We start from the raw sequence: 19,397 nt of genomic DNA, 5'->3' as shown, positions 1-19,397 counted from the left end.
AATGACTAATACCACATGCATGAGAGGGTTGGCCAAGACTTCAAAGAGGAGGTGACATAGCAGCGTTGTGAAGGTTAAGTAGGTGTTGACCAAGGTGCACAGGCTTTCCAAATGTATCAGGCACTGGCCTAGAGTCATGAAAGTCATGGTATATTTGGGGACAAGGAGAAATTTAGAATTGGTGCTATGTGGTAGGGAATAGGAGAAGAGCAAGATGGAGCAAGACTGCAAAGGGCTCCGGACAACTTGCCAAAGAGTTATAGTGTTGTTCTGGAGTTAGCAGGAGTGATGAGATTGGTGGGATTTTGTTTTGTTTGTTTTCAAGGAGACAAACTATTGGCATTGAGGGAGAAAGATAGAAATAAGAAGACTGTGGAGTCGGCTAAGAGATTGGTAGAACTGTTAAAGAATCCTTTCAAATGTGAAAACCAAAGCAGTGACAGTGGGGACAGAGAGAGAAGAATCTGCGAGGACAAGTGCAGCGCTAGTTTACTAGTCATTAGATTGTAAAGAGAAAAGGCGGAGGAGTTGAGAGCCCCCATCCCATGTTTCCCTCCTGTACGGAGTGGGTGGTGGATGCCATCCTTGGAGATGGGGATTACAGGGAACATGCAGGTTTTGGCCATGTTGCAGTGCTTTTAGACATCCAGGTAGAGAGCTCTTTCTTACAGGTTAGCCTGGAGTCAGGAGATATACATGATTAAAAGCATGGTGCTCTCTGGTGGATGCAGTCACTTAAGCTAAGGATTGGAGCATAATTTGAACAAAGTGACAGAATCTGGAGCAAGGAGTGCATGGTGGTGTGCGGGAGTTGGAGAATAGTCATGAGAATTAGAAGAAGACCGGCAGAGAGTAGTGACCTGTGAACAAAGGAAAGAAGAGGCTCCAGAAGAGATGATGAACCAGGGTCAAATGATTCGAATGGAGAGTTTAAAGAGAAGATGGATTGATTGAATACATGGGGTATTGATGTGGCAGTTGGAAGTACAGTTATATCTGTTAAGAAAAGCTGGTACGGTGAAACATGCCAAGTGATAATTCACTTTACTGTGAGTGGGATTGAGGAGAGATTAGCTTGGATGGTTGTTGGGGTTACAAGAGACTGTTACATCCAGTGCGTGTGGGTGTTACCTTTAAATAGAGAAGGATGCTTTTTCTGAGATGGGAGAGCGGAGTAGGGGAGAATGGAAATAGGATACTTGTGCTTTCTGGGCGAGGAGGCGATGAAGTCAGGGGAGCAGAGTAATGTGATGGTTGAATCCAATTGACTCGGTTACGCTGGACTTTGTATGGTGCACTTTATATATGTTACTTTATTTGGTTTTTACCCTTGGCCCCCTCTGTATTGTACCCTCTATAAAATATGTATTTTTAGAGTTGAAGAAATTGGTTCAGAAAAATTATTAAGTTACTGAATTACTTGAAGTCACATATTTAATAAGTGTTGGATCCAGGTTTTGGACTCGCTTTTTCTGATTTCATCATCTTTCCAACCAAGGGGTCGAGAAGGAAGTGTGAGGGAACGTGTGCGATGCAGCAGCCGTGGAGAAAGTAGGCCGTGCTTTCAGATTCCCGTGGGCAGGGGTGCGGAGGGACTGCTAGCTTGGAGGATTTCAAAGTTGGTCTCTCTCCCATCATGACTTGAAAATAAGGCTGACTGGTACTGGTAAGATAGAAGATTAAAATGAGCATTCTCTGGATGACTCTGAGGCGTAACCTGTTGTCACAGTATTTAAAATCTTGGCAGACTTCACCAGCTTCAGCTGAGTGCTGTAACCCATCTACACCAAATAAGATTGGAATTTAACAGAAAACCAAAAAGATACTATTAGTTTAGCATACTCTGGAACCAGAATTCCAAAGAGAACAGAAGTCGTGTATAGACCACTAGCAAAAGGTACAACCTAAAATCTGTTATTGGCAAGTTTTGGTGTGAGATTTCTAGATAGCTTCATGGCTGGTCATACTGGTCTTATATTAAAAAAAATAATAATTGATATTTATTTGTATTTATTTTCTAAGCTTTGTATAATTTAATTGCATTCTGACTTATTCCGTGTGCTTTGCCTTAAAACTAAGTGAACTTTCCCCTTAAAATCCAACACAGACATTTATTTCAGCAGCTTGGTAGAGCTTACAGAGAGGGAATCTTCTGTTATAGTGGTGAACAAGACAAAGCTTACATTCAGATGAGATAGACTATAAACAAGTTAATATATGTCAAACTGTGAAATGCTATGAACTAAAAAGAAAGAGTAAGGAGGCAGAATGTGAGAGTGGCGGTTTCATAGGTTGGTGTGGTCAGAGAAAGTCTCATTTGAGCAGACTTAATTGAGGTGAGGGAGTGAGTCACCTGAGAAACAGCAACACAAGAGAATAACAAGGATATGGTGGGATCCTGGTGGATGTGGTCCAGGAGCAGGAAGGTGGCCAATATGACAGGAAGGAGAGAATTGGGGCCATATTATGGGGCGCCGTGCAGACTGTGCTAAAGACTTCTTCATAACTGTGGTTTATGTGTTCACATAATTAATCCAGCTTTTATGTAGTGATCAAATCCAACGTGGGCAATTGTTTTATATATATGCACAATTGTATTATTTTACATTATAGGATGGAACAAAATTCATCTGTATTGGGGCTCTATATTCTGAGCTTTTGGCTGTTAGCAGTAAAGGAGAACTTTATCAGTGGAAGTGGAGTGAATCTGAGCCTTACAGAAATGCACAGGTATTTTATTAATTCTCGTATCAGATAGCTCTACATATCAACATACAAAATGGTACTAATTTTTCTTATACTTTCAAAGAATCCTTCATTACATCATCCACGAGCGACGTTTTTGGGACTAACCAATGAAAAGATAGTCCTCCTGTCTGCAAATAGCATAAGAGCAACTGTAGCTACAGAAAATAACAAGGTATGAAACACTTTGCATTGATTGATAAACATTTCATGCTTAAATCCTTGGTTTTCTTCCTTTCCCTGCCCCATTTCTATCTTTTCATTTTTTGTCTTCCTAACTAGTTCCACAAATACAAAGTGTCTTAGCCTTAGTAGAGAAATTCAGTGTATAATCTTTTTGTTACTGGTTTATCTCTATTATAATCCAGCATTAGAAGTAGCTTTCTGCTTTAAGGGAAGGAAAAAATACTCAGATAAATAAATACTGACAAAAAAGATATTGAAATGCATTGTAGCTTGAGATTGCATTATGGATTGAAAAAGTATAAATATCATACCTTAGATAATCAGTTTGGCTTTAGAGTCACTGTCTTCTTTTAAGAAATTGTCTCAACAAATGTTTACTTTTGATGAATGCCTTAGATGGCTTTAGACAGTTATTTTAATAACTGCTCTTGATTTATTTGTGTGAAGAAAGTATTTTAATTTCTAGTCTTATTAAATACCTTTTCTGAATGGCTTATTTTTTAGCTGTTAGTTCAAAACCTTTTAGAATTCCAGTCCATAGAGTATGTAGTTTTTTGACCATTTCTTTTGAAAAGATTACTTTAAAAAAATATATAAAGCTCTAATATTTTATTCTTTAGGTTGCTACATGGGTCGATGAAACTTTAAGTTCTGTGGCTTCTAAATTAGAGCACACTGCACAGACATACTCAGAACTTCAAGGCGAACGGATTGTGTCTTTGCATTGCTGTGCCCTTTACACCTGTGCCCAGCTAGAGAACAATTTATATTGGTGGTGAGTATCACAGGTTGGACACCACTCAGTGAATGTGTCATGTGCGTAAATAGGTGCTTTGGGTAGTGAACGCCACCATGAGAAGGTCAGTGAAGATAATGCTTTATAGAGAGGGAAAGTTCACTTTGGAGCAAAGTAATGTTAGAAAAAAGAACCCTTAAAGAAAGAAAAGCTTATAAAAAATGCTCACCTAGTGACTAATATTGTGAAATTTTATAAAAATCTAACAAAGAAATAAAAATCACCTATCCTCCTACAACTCCAAAATAACTACTGTGACATTTGGGGATATTTTAATCTTATTGCATGTATATAAATGAGTACTTTGCGTTTACATAGTTGAAAGGATAGGTAATACAGTATTTTTTTTCATGCTTTTATCATTTACTATTACTTAAAATATAATTTTGAGGGTTATTAAAGTATTTCATTGTATGATTGTTCTATGCCTTACTTAAATATTTACTTTTTAAAAAAGAATTCTCTGTTGTGTTTTAAGGAGTTATCAGTAAATTGGGTTGGCAGACTTAATAATATGTAGAAAAACCTACCAATGAAATATAATTATTTGGAAGAACATATCACATGATGAGTTTCCTGTAAATTTTAATCTTAAAGGTTTAATAAAATATGACCGAGTTATATATTAAACTTATAATGTTATAATTAAGAATAAATTGAACATATTACTGTGATTCCGAAGCAAAAATACTAGGGAAGTTTGAATATACCAGAAATACTTAAATCATATGTGTAATTTCAGATTTGTTTAATGGGCTTTTTTGCTGTTTCTTTGACCAATTTATGCTTTTCCTTTTCAGGGGTGTAGTTCCTTTTAGTCAAAGGAAAAAAATGTTAGAGAAAGCTAGAGCAAAAAATAAAAAGCCCAAATCTAGTGCTGGTATTTCTTCGATGCCGAACATCACTGTTGGTACCCAGGTATGATTAGAATTAAGCCTGTCCTAAGGGTCATTGTTTCTCTTCGGAATCACTTTCGTTCTCCTTTCGCTATAAGCAGTTTTACAAATGAATGTTATTTGAAGGACCAGGTTCCAGTGGCATGTATGTGGTACATCATTCTTTATTCAGTAATTAAGTAACAGATTCTGCCCTGATGTCAGGAGGTTTCTCTATGGCAGGGTTCCCAGATTTATCTGGTTTAAGAATCATTTGGTACTTAAATGCAGAGCCCCATACCTGACATGCTCCTGCAGTTTGTCTGGTGATGGGGCCCAAGCATCACTGTGTTTAACACACATGACACATGAGTCTTACAACCAGGCTATTTGAAAGACACCGTTCTCTGGGGCTACTGACAGAATGAGGATGGAGGCTTCATCAAATTATTTGATTCCACCATTTGCTCTTTTTGACTCTGAGATAGTTTAGACTCCTGTAGGTATCTTATAGAAAATAATTTTTCTAATACTGCAGCTGGCTTCTTAACCCTTTCCAGGAGTCTGCAGAGTCCATTTTTCTCCAATTACATATCTCTGTGAGGGTGAATTGTCTTCATATACTCTACTCAAAGTAACATCACAACAGATTTTATGCAGAAGCAGACATAGGAACCCAGCTGTCTTCTATTAAATCAAACATTAAGAGATTTGCAAAAATGTAACCAATGTTACCTTTCTCACTGGTTTTGAAAATGTAGTTGTTTTTCATTAAATAAATTGTTAATATTAACATGGAGTTTATTACTGTTAAATAAATATTTTTAAATTTCTCAGTTTTAATTACTAGTATATTAAATGCCAACTAGATGAGACCCACATAAAAGATTTTTGGGTTCGTGGTAAAATGTAATAGGGAAAAGGGTTCTGAGACCAAGAGAGTTGGAGAACTGTTGTTACACTTCTAATTCATTAGACTCTCATTGAAGTTTATCTTTAGGATAAAACTTTACGCTTATATTCATCATAGCAAGTGCTGCAGTGAATATTGAAGTAATTTTTAATCCCTAACGCTTAGGCAAATGGTGGTTTTACATAATGTGGTGCTGCTTTCCTCATCCAGCACTTTCTTTCAATTGTTTGTTTTTTTTGTCATCACTGCAAGGTGGTTTTATATTTTCTATGTCTTAAAAAGTAGTAACCATTTTTGCTGTTGTTACTTTTCTCTAAAACTCAACTTAAATGGAGCTGTTCTTTTTGTTTGCGGCTCTAGTTTTTTGTCCCATTCATGGTTGTCTTCTTCTGACTCCTTTGTCGGCCTACCAATTAGGAAGTTTTTAGCAATTTTTCATGATTTTGAATGTTATTGTTCAGCCTTCATTATTTATGCCAGTTGCATGGAGCAGATCTCTCTCCTCGGAGCTCCCCTTTTCTTATTTAATTCAAATGCTGATTTCTGATGTTCTGAAAGTTCCATGTTCATTGGACTCACATAAATAGCAGGATATCCTAGCATTTGCCTTATTGGCATATTAGGATGGCATTACTATAAACAGAGCAGAAAAATACTTCAAAGATATACTGAAGGAAAGCTAAACAAAACAGCTTGGCACTAAATTGCCGAAAGATAGGAGTATTTTAAAATATTTCGTGTGTCATGTGCTGCACTCAGGTGCTGCTTATTTCTTTTTCTTTTTAAAGATTGAACACAGAAAAAAATGATAAAATATTTGGTGTAGGATTGAGATTTTGTTTTAAAGTTGTAGAAAACCGGAGGTTTAAGACAGCAGCCATAGGACAAGGAGGGCATTCACATGCAATAACATTGGAAAGAATCATTAGAGGTTTTAGCTACAGCTGCACTCACAGATGATAATTGTTGAGAGAACTGTACAGGCATACCATGCCTTAACTGCACTTTGCAGGTGCTGCATTTTTTACAAATTGAAGGTTTGTGGCAACTCTGCATCAAGTAAGTCTATCAGGACCATTTTCCAACAGGCTCAAATGATGGGTAGCAGTTTAGCAATAAAGCATTTTTCAATTAAGGTATATACCTTTTTTTTTTAAAACAATGCTATCACTTAATAGACTACAATATAGGGTAAAGATAACTTTTATATATGATGGGAAACCAAAAAATTTGTGATTTGCTTTTTGCAATATTCACTTTATTGCGGTGGTCTGGAATGGAACCCACAATATTTCTGAGATATGCCTGTATTTTCATTGCATGTCTTGTTATATACTGGACCCTGGATACACACACCTCCTTGTCTTTAAGGTGCATTTATTTTTATAAGAAGATATTAATAGATAGCTTTTAATATGTCTCGCCACATTTCTTTTTCAATCGTGGCCTTCTTCCTTATTAGTCCTCTTTCACCTTTTAAGCTTCCACCAGTCTTCTCTGAAAATGTATGGATGAAACTTCCTTTTAAGTCACAGCTAAGCAGGGCATACCTTTTTCAAAAAGTCAGCTTTTATGAACTATTCTTCTAGGTTGTAGAACTGTGTTTAGTGGCACACAGCTGTTCTTTGATGGAACTCCGACTCTTCTCCATTGTTTCCAGTTCCCATGCTTCTCAGCTGTACCACCTTCTTCTGTGTCACTTTAATTACAAATCACCAAAAGTCATGATCTTCACGTATGCCACGGTCAAGTTCAGCATGATCATTAGTTATTGGATGACTGAACAGAATGTTAGTAAGACTAGAGAAATCAAAAGAGATTTCCAGAAATAATGTTCATATCTTTTTTGGAACTGTTCTTAGTGTGTTTATTAGTGCCACCATTCAGTTTGTTGGTTTCAGCATGTTCCCTAGCAGTGAGAATTTATCGAGTGTTCATTCCTGAACTCAGTTAACTTATAACACTAACTTCTGCATGTTATCTCTTTTAATTTAAGAGAAGGCTTATATTATCCATTGACGCTTCTGACTTACAGAAGACAACAGTCTTCTGGGGGAAGCAGTCGTCAGTAGATATGAAGTGATAGAGCCTATAGAGTGTCATGAATTAAGGAAGAAAATAATTCAAATGATAAGCATAAAAAGTATAACTGTTCACATTTCATTTTTAATGACCCTTTTAGTTTCTTCCCTGCTGTTGCTATTCTGTTTCCTTACAACAGAATGTCAGAACATTTGCTTCATGAAATTTTAATTTTCAAATGTTACTAAAATTGTTCCTACTCCTTAATTTTGGGAGTAAAATTTCTTAATTGAGACCTTTAAGTCCATGTTTTAATCAGCCTTCTTGATTATATAAGATCATATTTGGAAAACCAAGGAAGCAATATTCTTTAATATATAGTTTTCATACATTTGAAAAACTTTTTTAGGTTGTTTTAAAATTACGTCATGTTGATGGTGATTTCTTTTGCTTGATAGGTGTGCTTAAGAAATAATCCTCTTTATCATGCTGGAGCAGTTGCATTTTCAATTAGTGCTGGGATTCCTAAAGTTGGTGTCTTAATGGAGTCGGTTTGGAATATGAATGATAGCTGTAGATTTCAACTTCGATCTCCTGAGAGCTTGAAAAGCATGGACAAAGCTAGCAAAACTACTGAAGCTAAGTAAGTACTGTACCTAACCAGTCTTGATTTTACACCAGTTTTTAGTTTGCGCTGTATATGAAGGAGGTTGATCAAGGGAGACTTAGAGGTAGGTGTACAGTGACACAGAAAAGTGCTAGCACGGTGGGGTCTTCTTAACATACCCAGGAGTTTTGAAAGGAATTGGTAAAATTTGTTGATTGCAACTTGTTTAGTATTTGTCTATTATAGGTGTTCTTCCCATTCAGTGACCAGAATGGTGATGTGGATCCCTCTTTTGATGTCTTCATTTTGTTGTTAGAGTGTGTCCGTTGTAGGTGTTGTGTACCAGTAACAATGTGTTCAGCCCTACTATGTTAGGTCCACTTTCTCCTTCCTTGCTATATCATTTTACTCTCTAACTACTAATGTCTTGGCTGCACATCTTGATCATTGGAAGGGTTTTAAAGGTCAGTGTGCTGGGGAGGGAAATTCTGTAAAGGATTTGTAAACTTTAGGGTTGAAGTGATATGTGAACAGAAATACCACGGAATTGTGGATAAGCCCACATTCTGGCTTATGGTTTGGGAACCAGATACACAGATACACCTGGACTTTTAGATGCGTCTACTCCTCTTTAAAAATATTTAAGTATATTATAATTTGATTGTGAGGTACATGAACTTAAAGACTTTAATAAAAGTTTTTACATAAATTTTTTAAAAATCTGATATAAAAATGTGACCATTTTAGAAACATGGAAGAGTTTTAATATTTCATTCCAGAAATAACATTTTAAATATTTTGCTGTGTTTTTTTTTTTCCCTAAATGTATACAGGCATTGAAAAGAAATAATTGGGATTATATTATATATAATACATAAAGGTTTTTAAAGTTTTGAAATTTTTTAATTTGCTCAAATGAATGTAATCATAAATGCACAACCTTTATAGCTGCTGTTCCTCTTAATGTTAAAAATATGAATTTAAATTTCGAAACACAGGGATTACTGTTAAATAATTTAAAAAGGATCTTTACTAAACCAAACTTGTAATTTATGTCTAATTAGATTTTTTTTGCTTTGTTTTAGTGCTGTCTTGTTTTTAAAAATAGGCTTACAGACTTTCTTCCTGATTACATTGATATTTTTCATTCTAAAAATAAAGTAATGAAACAAATTTTCATTTTTTAATGAAACTTTGTAAAGAACATTTGAAATATTTTTGATGTGCATTAAATAGTATAAATGAGATTAGAATATGCTATTTCAATCCTGTATATGTGAAGTTTTTCAAGATCTTCCTTGAAATTTGCCATCTCTGTTCACAAATTTAGTAAAAGAGCTAAGTGAAATTAAATGTTAGAGGGTAACCATTTTCATGTCAATCGACTCTTCTTTGCAAATCATTGAAATGCTTTCACTTTAAAGGCATGCTAGAGATTAGTCAGAATCAGCTTGATTCCACCATCACAAGATTGCAGAGCAGCTGGGAGTGTTCATGTGTGCTTGCGCAGAGCACTTTGCTAAGATGCTGGTGAAAACAATACCCGTTTTCTGTGGACTGTTTCTACAGTCAGGGGAAGTTCCTGGTAGGGGCAGCAGGAGATGAGGAGGTTAAAATGATGGCTCTGATTATATTGTATACCAGGATGATCTATGTATAACAGATTTCTGAGTAATACATGACTTTTCTGACTAACAATTGATTTCTGCCCTTTAATAACTAAAAATGCTTTTACCATGTATGGAATATTCTATAATTGCTATAATTATATTCTTAACTAAGTATAATTATTAAGTATAATTAATGAAATAACTCAAGAGGGATAGTTTACTAATCTTATAATTTCTTATTTTAGTTGTAGCAGATGATGGTTTATTGCCAGATGGTTCAGCAATAAATTTTTATAAATTATAGCAAGTAGAGTTCTGCCTTTGACCTCTAACAAATTAATGATCTAGTGGGCTTTTTATTTATTTGCCTTTACCATTTTCTTACAGTTAAATTGCTATGTCCAAGTCAGGGTTCACTGAAATGTGAAACTTGTTTATTCAAGAAGCTTATGATAAAGAGATGTAGGTAAATCTGGAGTAGCTTTTGTTGTTATTCCTAAATAAGGCTTATCTGAATCATTGTTCCAAGTTGTTGATAGCTTTATATGGTATATTTTTCTTCCTTATTTTAAAACATTAAACATTTGAAGTATGTACTTTTTTAGCACCCTTTTTAGTACCTTTAAAAATACACCATTTTGTACAAGTTTTTAATATTTAATTCCCTTACATAAGAATAAACTTGAGTCTTATGTAAGTTCCTAACACTTAATTTTCCTAATTATAAAGAGACTCTTATTTCTAATCTCAGGCCTGAAAACAAGCAGGAACCAGTGAAAACAGAAATGGGTCCTCCACCGTCTCCGGCATCCACGTGCAGTGATGCATCCTCAATTGCCAGCAGTGCGTCAATGCCATATAGTAAGTTTTATGTGTAGGATGTAGTGGTCAAAATAAGGTGCCACGCAGGTGGTTGTGTTCAATTTGTTCCTGATTTGAGGCAACTCATACCGTTTTTAATATCTTTTTTATATTTGTGTTTCTACTGGTTTGGTTTTTTCTGTTTATTTAAATTAAAAAGTAGTGTTTATCATGTTGACTATTCCTCGTTTTTACAATATGTAAAACCCGTTGCAGTAATAGAAAGAAATAACTGTCACTAGCTAGGTATCTGCCCACCTTTGTTGAGAACATTACTTACTGTAAATTGGTTAGGACTCTGTCACAGCTTTTGCTCAGAATTTGTAGCATTTATAAACCTACTGCACCTTAGATTTAAAATTTTTTTAAAGTATCTCAAAATAAATTTGTTTTACAGTGTATTTGCTTTGCAGTTGAGGAAATTGAAAGTTATACTTAATAATTACATGATAGTTTTAAGAACAGACCAACAGATCATCCTTTTTAAAAAGCTTTGTTTACTTAGCCCTACTTTTAGGGTCCAAAATACGTTTTGTATTTCTTCCTCGTAGTTGGTGGTAGCAGTGTTAATATTGTTAGACATTTATCAGTGGAGGCTATTTTTCACTGTGCATTCATTAGAAGTAGAAGTTGGTCATAAGACCTGAGTTCATAAAGCAGCAGTTCACGAAATTTTTATTGAGATATCTTAATTCTGTATCTCTTTACAAATGATCTTTTTTTTTTTTTTCATATATTTAGATGAAATCTATAAAGTCTCTTTCACATTTTCTTTTTGGTACTTACCATTTTGTTGTTGTCTAAGAACGACGACGGTCCACCCCTGCCCCGAAGGAGGAGGAAAAGGTGAACGAAGAGCAGTGGTCTCTTCGGGAAGTCGTTTTTGTGGAAGATGTTAAGAATGTTCCTGTTGGCAAGGTTTGTTCAAAATAGCTAAGAATTCGTAATTAATTAGAACTGTAATGGTGTTGGTTATCCAAGAACTTGTGGTTGGTGAGTGGTCATGGGCTTGTCCTTCAGAGCTGCTTATTTCTCACCTTCAGTGATTGCTTTAGCCCAACCCTTGATCTGATGCAGATGTCCTCTGTCCCTCACTGATGGACACGTGATTATTATGCCTCTCCTTGAGCATTTATGCTGATATGCTCCTTTTAAAGAAAATGTTGTTTTGGAATAATTTTAGATTTATGGAAAAGTTACAATGGGATACATTGCTTTTAGGTACAGTCCATTCTTTGGAACTTTAGACAGATGTAATGGAGATCATCTTCCATAACATTTAAAAATCTCACTACTCTTCATAAGCCACCTTTTACTTTTTCTTCCCTTCTTTCTGGAGAAGAAACCAAGTTTGTAGAGACCATCAGCTGGAATGTCATAAATTTAACCTTTCTCTCCACATATACTTGAAGAGAAAATGGATCTATAGTTGTAGAATATCCGCAAAGTAGAGGTTTTCCTTATTGCCCATTAGTTTTTGAAATGTGCTAGTCTTTCCTTTGCACTTAAAGGAAAGAGTAGATACACCATGCTCTGCAGTTCACAAGGGCCTTTTCGATACACTATTCCGTTTGATTCTCAAAATACAACTAGTTTATGCGTGGGTATTTTCTTCTGAGAAGATCACACTAGCTCAAAATCAAAAGTAGTGAGTAGCAGAGGTGAGACTCTGACCAGAGTCTTTGACCAGATATGACCAGAGACTCAAGTATTCTGGTTTCAAGTCTTGTGCTTGTCTTACTGTGCATTGCTAACTGTATACCTCTCTTGTCTAATATGGTAGCCTTTAGCTATATATGTGGCTAAGTAAATTTATTAAAATTAAATAACATTAAAGCCAGCTTCTCAGTCACATTAGCTCCATTTCAAGTGCTCAGTAGCCATTTATGGTATAGATTGCAGGTATAGATTGTTACTACCATTGTTGTGAAAGTTCTTTTGCACAGCAAGTCTTTAAACTAATAAATAAGAATGATGGGAGGATTTTGTGGATTTAGTTGATTACCAAACATCCACAGACTGTAGTCCCTGACTATGTGTGTCATTTTCTTTTCTAGAAAATAAGACTTGAGTAAAGATGTCAACAACAAAGCTTTGGTGAATCTGTTTGTGTTAATTTTATAACTTGGTGATCATCGAAGAAATATACTCATAAGGAATTAAATGCCTTCAGTTTTAAATTAATTCATTGAATATCGTTTGCATATCGATTTCATATAAATTATTAATATTTAGCGTATTTACCTGTATGTCTAGGTGCTAAAAGTGGATGGTGCCTATGTTGCTGTAAAATTTCCCGGAACATCCAGTAACACAAACTGTCAGAGCAGCTCTGGTTCAGATGCGGACCCTTCTTCTCTCTTGCAGGATTGTAGGTTACTTAGGATTGATGAACTGCAGGTAAGTATAGAGGACTCAGTGGGCAGATTTTGGGACTGAATCCTTAAGATGTTGTAGAATTCTAGAGCAAAATTCCTTTTGTTTCATGCAGGTTGTCAAAACTGGTGGAACACCCAAAGTTCCCGACTGTTTCCAGAGGACTCCTAAAAAGCTTTGCATACCTGAAAAAACAGAAATATTAGCAGTGAATGTAGATTCCAAAGGTAAATATTTCATGAATATTTCAAGTGGCATACTCTATATACACTTAATACTATGCAGTTAGTGAATGGAATAAAGTAGTTTGGGGGCATTTGGCAGTTTTTCTCCTCTGTGTGTAACATAATGGAATAAAATGCATCTGTTGAGATTGATTTACAGATATGACCAGAGAGGTCAACATTTGGTAGGTAATTATTAAAGATTAATAAATTCTTATATATATATATTTTTTTACATTTGTATGTTTCTGAAGGTGTGCATGCTGTTTTGAAGACTGGAAATTGGGTACGGTACTGTATCTTTGATCTTGCTACAGGAAAAGCAGAACAGGAAAATAATTTCCCTACAAGCAGCATTGCTTTCCTTGGTCAGAATGAGAGGAATGTAGCCATTTTCACTGCTGGACAGGTACAGAGGCTTATTTTTGCTTTTGAAAGATGATATGACAACATTGGCATTTTTGCGATGCTTAGGGTCTGACTCTGGTTTGTTATTAAATTATTGAAGAATTTAAAATTTTTAGCACATTTTAATACTAGGTTTCTTATTTGGTCATTATTATATATAAGTAATTAATTTGAAAATAAATATACATATTGTAAAAATAAGGGATACATTTTTGATTGTGAACCAAACTTTTTTATTTTTTCTCTGTTATAGGAGTCTCCCATTATTCTTCGAGATGGAAATGGTACTATCTACCCAATGGCCAAAGATTGCATGGGAGGAATAAGGGATCCTGATTGGCTCGATCTTCCACCTATTAGTAGTCTTGGAATGGGTGTACACTCTTTAATAAATCTCCCCGCCAATTCAACAATCAAAAAGAAAGCTGCTATCATCATCATGGCTGTAGAGGTAAACCACTTGATATTTGAGTTTGGAAGACACTGCTAGAGTCTAGGAAGACGATCTTGAATAGATTATTCATTGCCTCTGCCCTACAGGAGCTAATAGTCTGTTGGGATGAGGGAGATGAGTAAATGAGTGATTACGTGTAATTTAAGTGTTTGAGAAAGGCATGCAGAGTGTCATGGGAGCACAAAGAGAGGGCTATAAGTCAGACATCCCCGAGGAGGTGGTGGTGCCTGGACGCAGCTTTGAATAATTAGATAAGGGTAGACATGACACAAAGGCAGAACGTGTTGTCCCAGGCACAGGAGAGTGTATACCTTCTTTTGCTATTTTGATATAACCAAAAGGTAGGCTTGTAAAGATAGGTGAGTGGCACTGATAAGTCTGAAGAAAGGCACATGGATGCCATGTGTGCTAACCTAAGGGGTGTGAGAGTTCCCCGTGAGAACTAGGAGAAGGATTTGAGCTGGTTTACACAAAGAAGAACAGCAGTATACAGAGAATAGTTTCGGAGGCCAGATAAAAAGGCTAATAACAGTTAGTTATCCAGGCAAGAAACAAAGTAAGCTTGAACTCTTGGAAATGAGAAAGATGGAGTCGATTTGAGAGATTGCTAAGGAAGTAGAAACTATAAAGTTTGATGACTAGGCATCAGTAGTAAGTGAAAAGGAATTGTAAAGCTTCCGATTTGATTATGGAGAGGAAAAATAGGAGGAGGCACAAATGGCCTACTAGGTTGAGTTTAGTTTGAACATGTGTGGTCGAGGTATTTGTTAGATGTGGAGGCAGTGCCATTGGAAGTTATTGGAGCAGTTTGAGCAGAAATTGACCTTATTTGACTTAAAAAGGATCACTGCTGACATGCTGAGAATGCTAGGGCAACAGGGTAGAGGAAGTAGGGAGACCAGTGAGAGGAGGCTGTTAGAATAATCCAGGAGGGAGGTGATAAGGTGGCTTGGCTTAGGAGGTACAGTGAAGAGCAAGAGGTGATTAGATTCTGGATATACTAGATATGTTCTAAGGTAGAACCAACAGGATTCATTTACCACTAAACATAAGATGTCAAATAGAGAAGGCAAGAGGGTGAAAGGTTTTGGAAGAATGAAGTTCCATTTATTGAGACGAAGACTCAATAAATGGGATAAAGTGTGATGTGAGGGGGTGATAGCAGGAGTTTGGTTTTAGACATGTTGGATTTAAGATGCCTCTTAGATATGCAAGAAGAGATGTGAATAGAGAGTTAGATGTGTAAGTCTGAAGAACAGGAGAGAGAGGACAGCTGGAGAAAAATACTTAGTAGTCGTCATGGTTTCTGCAGTGCTCACATTCTTAGTTTAGCTATGATTGTAATCTACCAGACTAGTGGTCCCAAACTGGTAGGGGTGTGCGGTTAAGGAGGTGGCTTTTGAACTTGGCTCCTAGAAATAGCTTTCACATTGCTTAAAAATTCTTGATAAAAATCATAGGATTTATATTTAAAATCCATATTTTCAGTTGCTCTTAAAAAAATTAAAGATCTGGTAACATTGGGCCATCATAAAAACATTAGTCTGTTTCTTTAAGAGGTTATATGGGGTCTTTCCAATTCATGGCAGTTCCCGTGACTTAACATTTATTGCTGTGAGTCCAAATGCTGCCACTTATTTTATGGGTTTTTTTTTTTTTACACTTAGCCTCCTCCACTCACTTATATTACTTTAGACACTTCTGTAGGCATTTGATTCTATGGCCCCTGCACTTTGTCAGCACCTCAAGGGTAAAGATAAAATGTGACATCATCCCATGGGTAGGGAGGGATAAAGTTTGTCATTATTTATCAGTGATTAGGGTTTGCTGCACAGTAGACCTACAAGGATTATTTTTACTGAGCTCTCCCTGCCTTTTGATGTAAGAATAAATGACAGATACAGTATGCAGTGATGCAGAATAAACTTTTTGGAGTCTAACACAGTGAGTGTGGTATCAGTACTCTGTGTGAGAGCCCGTGTCCAGTCCAGTAGGTTGGAGTTGAGCGTTCCCTGTAGAGTAGTTGCTTCCAACCAGATGATTGGCTGATAGCTTAAAAACATTCTGGATCACAGCAGAATGTCTTGATTTTTGTTACTTTTAAAAGTACCGTGCTTTTTATTCTTTGGAGAGACTTGGACATATTCTCTCAGCATGCCGATGAATGCATATATATATCACCAGACTTTGCCAAGGTTAGTCTTATATGGTCCACCTCATACTCTTGAACTGGAGCTTGCAATTTATGGGGTCACCTCAGAGAGCCGCAGTTTTAGTTCCAAGATCAAAATGGCATCTCATATGTGGCAGGTACTGAACATAGTGTTTAGCTACATTTTCTTGTGCTCCCCTACTCACCTCCTCTTCATGAAATCGGGAGAAGGGATAGGTTATTTAGGCAGTTTAGGGGGAGGTGGGAAGTTGTTCAAATGCATCTTTTTTCTTTCTTCCCTTTGTACTTGCACACTTTTCCCACCTGCTTTTTTCCAGTTTCTGTTTCTAGTTAAAATGAACAGTATTACTTGTTTTTCAAAACGTTCTTTATATTCATTCCATTAAATATTCCACAACTATAGTTTTATATTCTGAAAGAAGTACATTTGAACTCCTTGGTATATTCATGCCGTTTCTTAGTCTATTCAGGTTGCTATAGACTGAGTGACTTAAAACAACAGAAATTTATTTCTCATATATATCTGGAAGCTGGAGTCCCAAGATCAAGACATGGGCAGATTTGATGTCTGGTGAGGGCCCACTTACTGGTTCATAGACAGCCTTGTGTCCTTATGTGGCAACAACTCTGGTCTCTTCAGCCCCTTTCAAGTACACCAGTCTCATTTATGAGGGCTCCACCCTGATGACCTAATCACCTTCCAATGGTCCCACCTCCAAACATTATCATATTGGGGATTAGGTTTCAACATATGATTTTGGGGAAGACACAAATATTCAGTCTATAGCATACTGTTTCTTCAGTTAATGATATAGTCTACACTTTATGAGTACCGTGATGACTTTGACGGTGAAGTACATCCGTTGTCACCTTTGGGGTATTGTATGGCATGTATCATGATTTATGGGGTTGAGCAAGCCTGAAATAAAATGTATACCCTTTTCTTAATTGGTTAACAATACTAATAGTGTTCTAATTTGATAGTTTTATATATATATATATATATAACATAAACCAGAGTTTGATAAAATATGACCTGCAGGCCAAACCCAGCCACTCCTGTTCAGTTGTGCATTGTATGTGGCTGCTTTCTCACTACAGCCACAGAGTTGAGTTAGTTGCAAAAGCTGAAAATATTTACTGGTCCCTTAGAAAAAATGTACCCACCCTTTGCGTTCCTAATATGTGTTGTGTTTAAAGGATACTCTTCAGTTAATCTCTTTCCGCCAGGCTACCTGAAATTGTCTCTTCTTATTTGCAGAGCTAATTATATTATAATGTTGGTCATGAGAAATTTTTGACATGTATAATGTGCTGTTCAAATTCATTGAAGTTTTTCCCCTAATTTGTCTGAGCACAGAAACAAACCTTAATGCAGCACATCCTACGCTGTGACTATGAGGCCTGTCGACAATATCTTATGAATCTTGAGCAAGCAGTTGTTTTAGAGCAGAATCTACAGATGCTACAGACATTTATCAGCCACAGATGTGATGGAAATCGAAATATTTTGCATGCTTGTGTATCAGTTTGCTTTCCAACCAGCAATAAGGAAACTAAAGAAGAAGAGGGTGAGATTAAGAACTATACCAAAATTTTTAAAAGGAATTTTAGGCAATTTTGAAAATATAACAACTATTAAAGGAAAGAAAAATCACTAAAGAATTTATGTGTGCTTTTACTTTGTTTTGTAGAATCTAGGAATTTTGACATGCTCAGAAGTAAAAATTCCTGTACTCTTAGGATAAATATGTAACATAAGCAGATATTTTTATCAATGTGTTTTTGTTGTCTTGAGTTCTGTTCTCTATGATATATATAAACCATATGTATAATACTTAACGAGCTTTACTGATTTTATAATTGCAGATGACTTTATTACCCATGAGAATTATTTAGCAGATGAAGGCAAGTTATTGATGCAACCTTTATCCTAATTTTCAGAATGTAGAGAGAAAAATAACCCAATGAGTTGTTAGATATTTTTGGAAAATTAAATAAACTTTGTTTGCCGTAAAGTTTTTAATTAGCTGAATGAAGGGGAAATTGAAAACGTAAAGTACAGCTGTGTAATTCATAATGTTTTTCCTTATTTTAAATTCTGCCATTGATATTCTGGTAGCCACATTTTTGAATAGTGATTTGCAGGTTTCGGAGCTTAATCATTATTATTAAAAGAGTGTAAGTAGTATATAAACCAAGACTGAGTTACTGGTATGTGGGTCTTTTTCTTTCTTGGTAGTAAAAGCTATATTTCATTCTACTATGAATAACCATATTTTTGACCTTTGGGGGACTGGAAAGTAAGATAGAATAAAGAGATAATTCACATATTAAAGGTCATAGCTCAATCTAAAGTGTTCATTGCTCTAAGGTAAAATTAAGCTATTATCTCTAGTATGCGAGAAGAGCACTAAAGAACATAGCAGTTAACGTTTGCTAGCCTGTACGTATTTAATCTCTTTAATTATTTTTAAAGTTTAAATCGATCCTAATTTTTTCTCTTCTGTTTCAGAAGCAGAGCGCTCCGAAAGAAATACGTTTGCCGAAAGGCTTTCTGCTGTTGAGGCCATTGCAAATGCAATATCAGTTGTTTCAAGTAATGGCCCAGGTAATCGGGCTGGATCATCAAGTAGCCGAAGGTAATGTGATTTTTACCAGGAAAGTTTAATTGGCGGAAACATATTCCAAGTATTTAAAGAAATGTATCTCCTACCTGTCATATGCATGACTTTGGTGGGTCCTTTTGCTTTTGTTCTTCCCAGTAGCACCCTGGGAAAAATGTCTGATAATATCTACTTAGAGTTTAGGTGCAGAACAATAGGACCTAGGATGCTTCAAAAATTGGAGATAATTTAGACAAGCAGTTCAAACTGATTCTTTGAATGTGTTTTAAATTTATCATTCTTGTTTCCTAGGAAGTTATTGTCTTTAGTTGGAGAACACCTAATAACAATAATTGAAAAAACTTTAATCTTTTATTTTCAGATTGCTTGCTTAGGTCATTTTCTCAGATATCTTAATGATCTGGGAAGAAGTGAAAGGCTGGTGTGTATTATGAACGTTTGATATTATAAATTTTCAGGCTTTCTGAGTTGTGGGATGGACAAACCTTTAACACACTGAAAATTACTAGGCGTTAGAAAA

The 19,397-nt window shown here is 35.8% G+C and overlaps 1 protein-coding gene across 9 annotated transcripts in view; it reads left to right on the top strand.

Moving 5' to 3' along the window:
* The window catches only part of UBR5 (ubiquitin protein ligase E3 component n-recognin 5), a 123,453-nt gene that overhangs the window by 59,636 nt on the left and 44,420 nt on the right, over window positions 1-19,397 (top strand). For 5 of the 9 annotated variants that reach the window (XM_016147531.2, XM_016147525.2, XM_016147527.2 and 2 more), the window contains exons 10-23: window positions 2,614-2,730; window positions 2,810-2,920; window positions 3,552-3,706; window positions 4,528-4,645; window positions 7,996-8,180; window positions 10,506-10,615; window positions 11,421-11,533; window positions 12,872-13,015; window positions 13,107-13,218; window positions 13,470-13,624; window positions 13,877-14,074; window positions 17,611-17,821; window positions 18,120-18,158; window positions 18,766-18,892. In XM_016147531.2, the coding sequence (XP_016003017.1) occupies window positions 2,614-2,730; window positions 2,810-2,920; window positions 3,552-3,706; window positions 4,528-4,645; window positions 7,996-8,180; window positions 10,506-10,615; window positions 11,421-11,533; window positions 12,872-13,015; window positions 13,107-13,218; window positions 13,470-13,624; window positions 13,877-14,074; window positions 17,611-17,821; window positions 18,120-18,158; window positions 18,766-18,892 (1,895 nt within the window). The remainder of the gene's footprint in view (window positions 1-2,613; window positions 2,731-2,809; window positions 2,921-3,551; window positions 3,707-4,527; window positions 4,646-7,995; window positions 8,181-10,505; window positions 10,616-11,420; window positions 11,534-12,871; window positions 13,016-13,106; window positions 13,219-13,469; window positions 13,625-13,876; window positions 14,075-17,610; window positions 17,822-18,119; window positions 18,159-18,765; window positions 18,893-19,397) is intronic. The other 4 variants (XM_016147532.2, XM_016147530.2, XM_016147528.2 and 1 more) reach the window with 2 other exon arrangements.

This window comes from Rousettus aegyptiacus, unplaced genomic scaffold, assembly GCF_014176215.1.
Source record: "Rousettus aegyptiacus isolate mRouAeg1 unplaced genomic scaffold, mRouAeg1.p scaffold_m13_p_15, whole genome shotgun sequence".
Classification (NCBI taxonomy): Eukaryota; Metazoa; Chordata; class Mammalia; order Chiroptera; family Pteropodidae; genus Rousettus; species Rousettus aegyptiacus.
The sequence above is the reverse complement of the archived record's forward strand: the minus strand, read 5'-3'. Positions and strand labels throughout refer to the sequence as shown.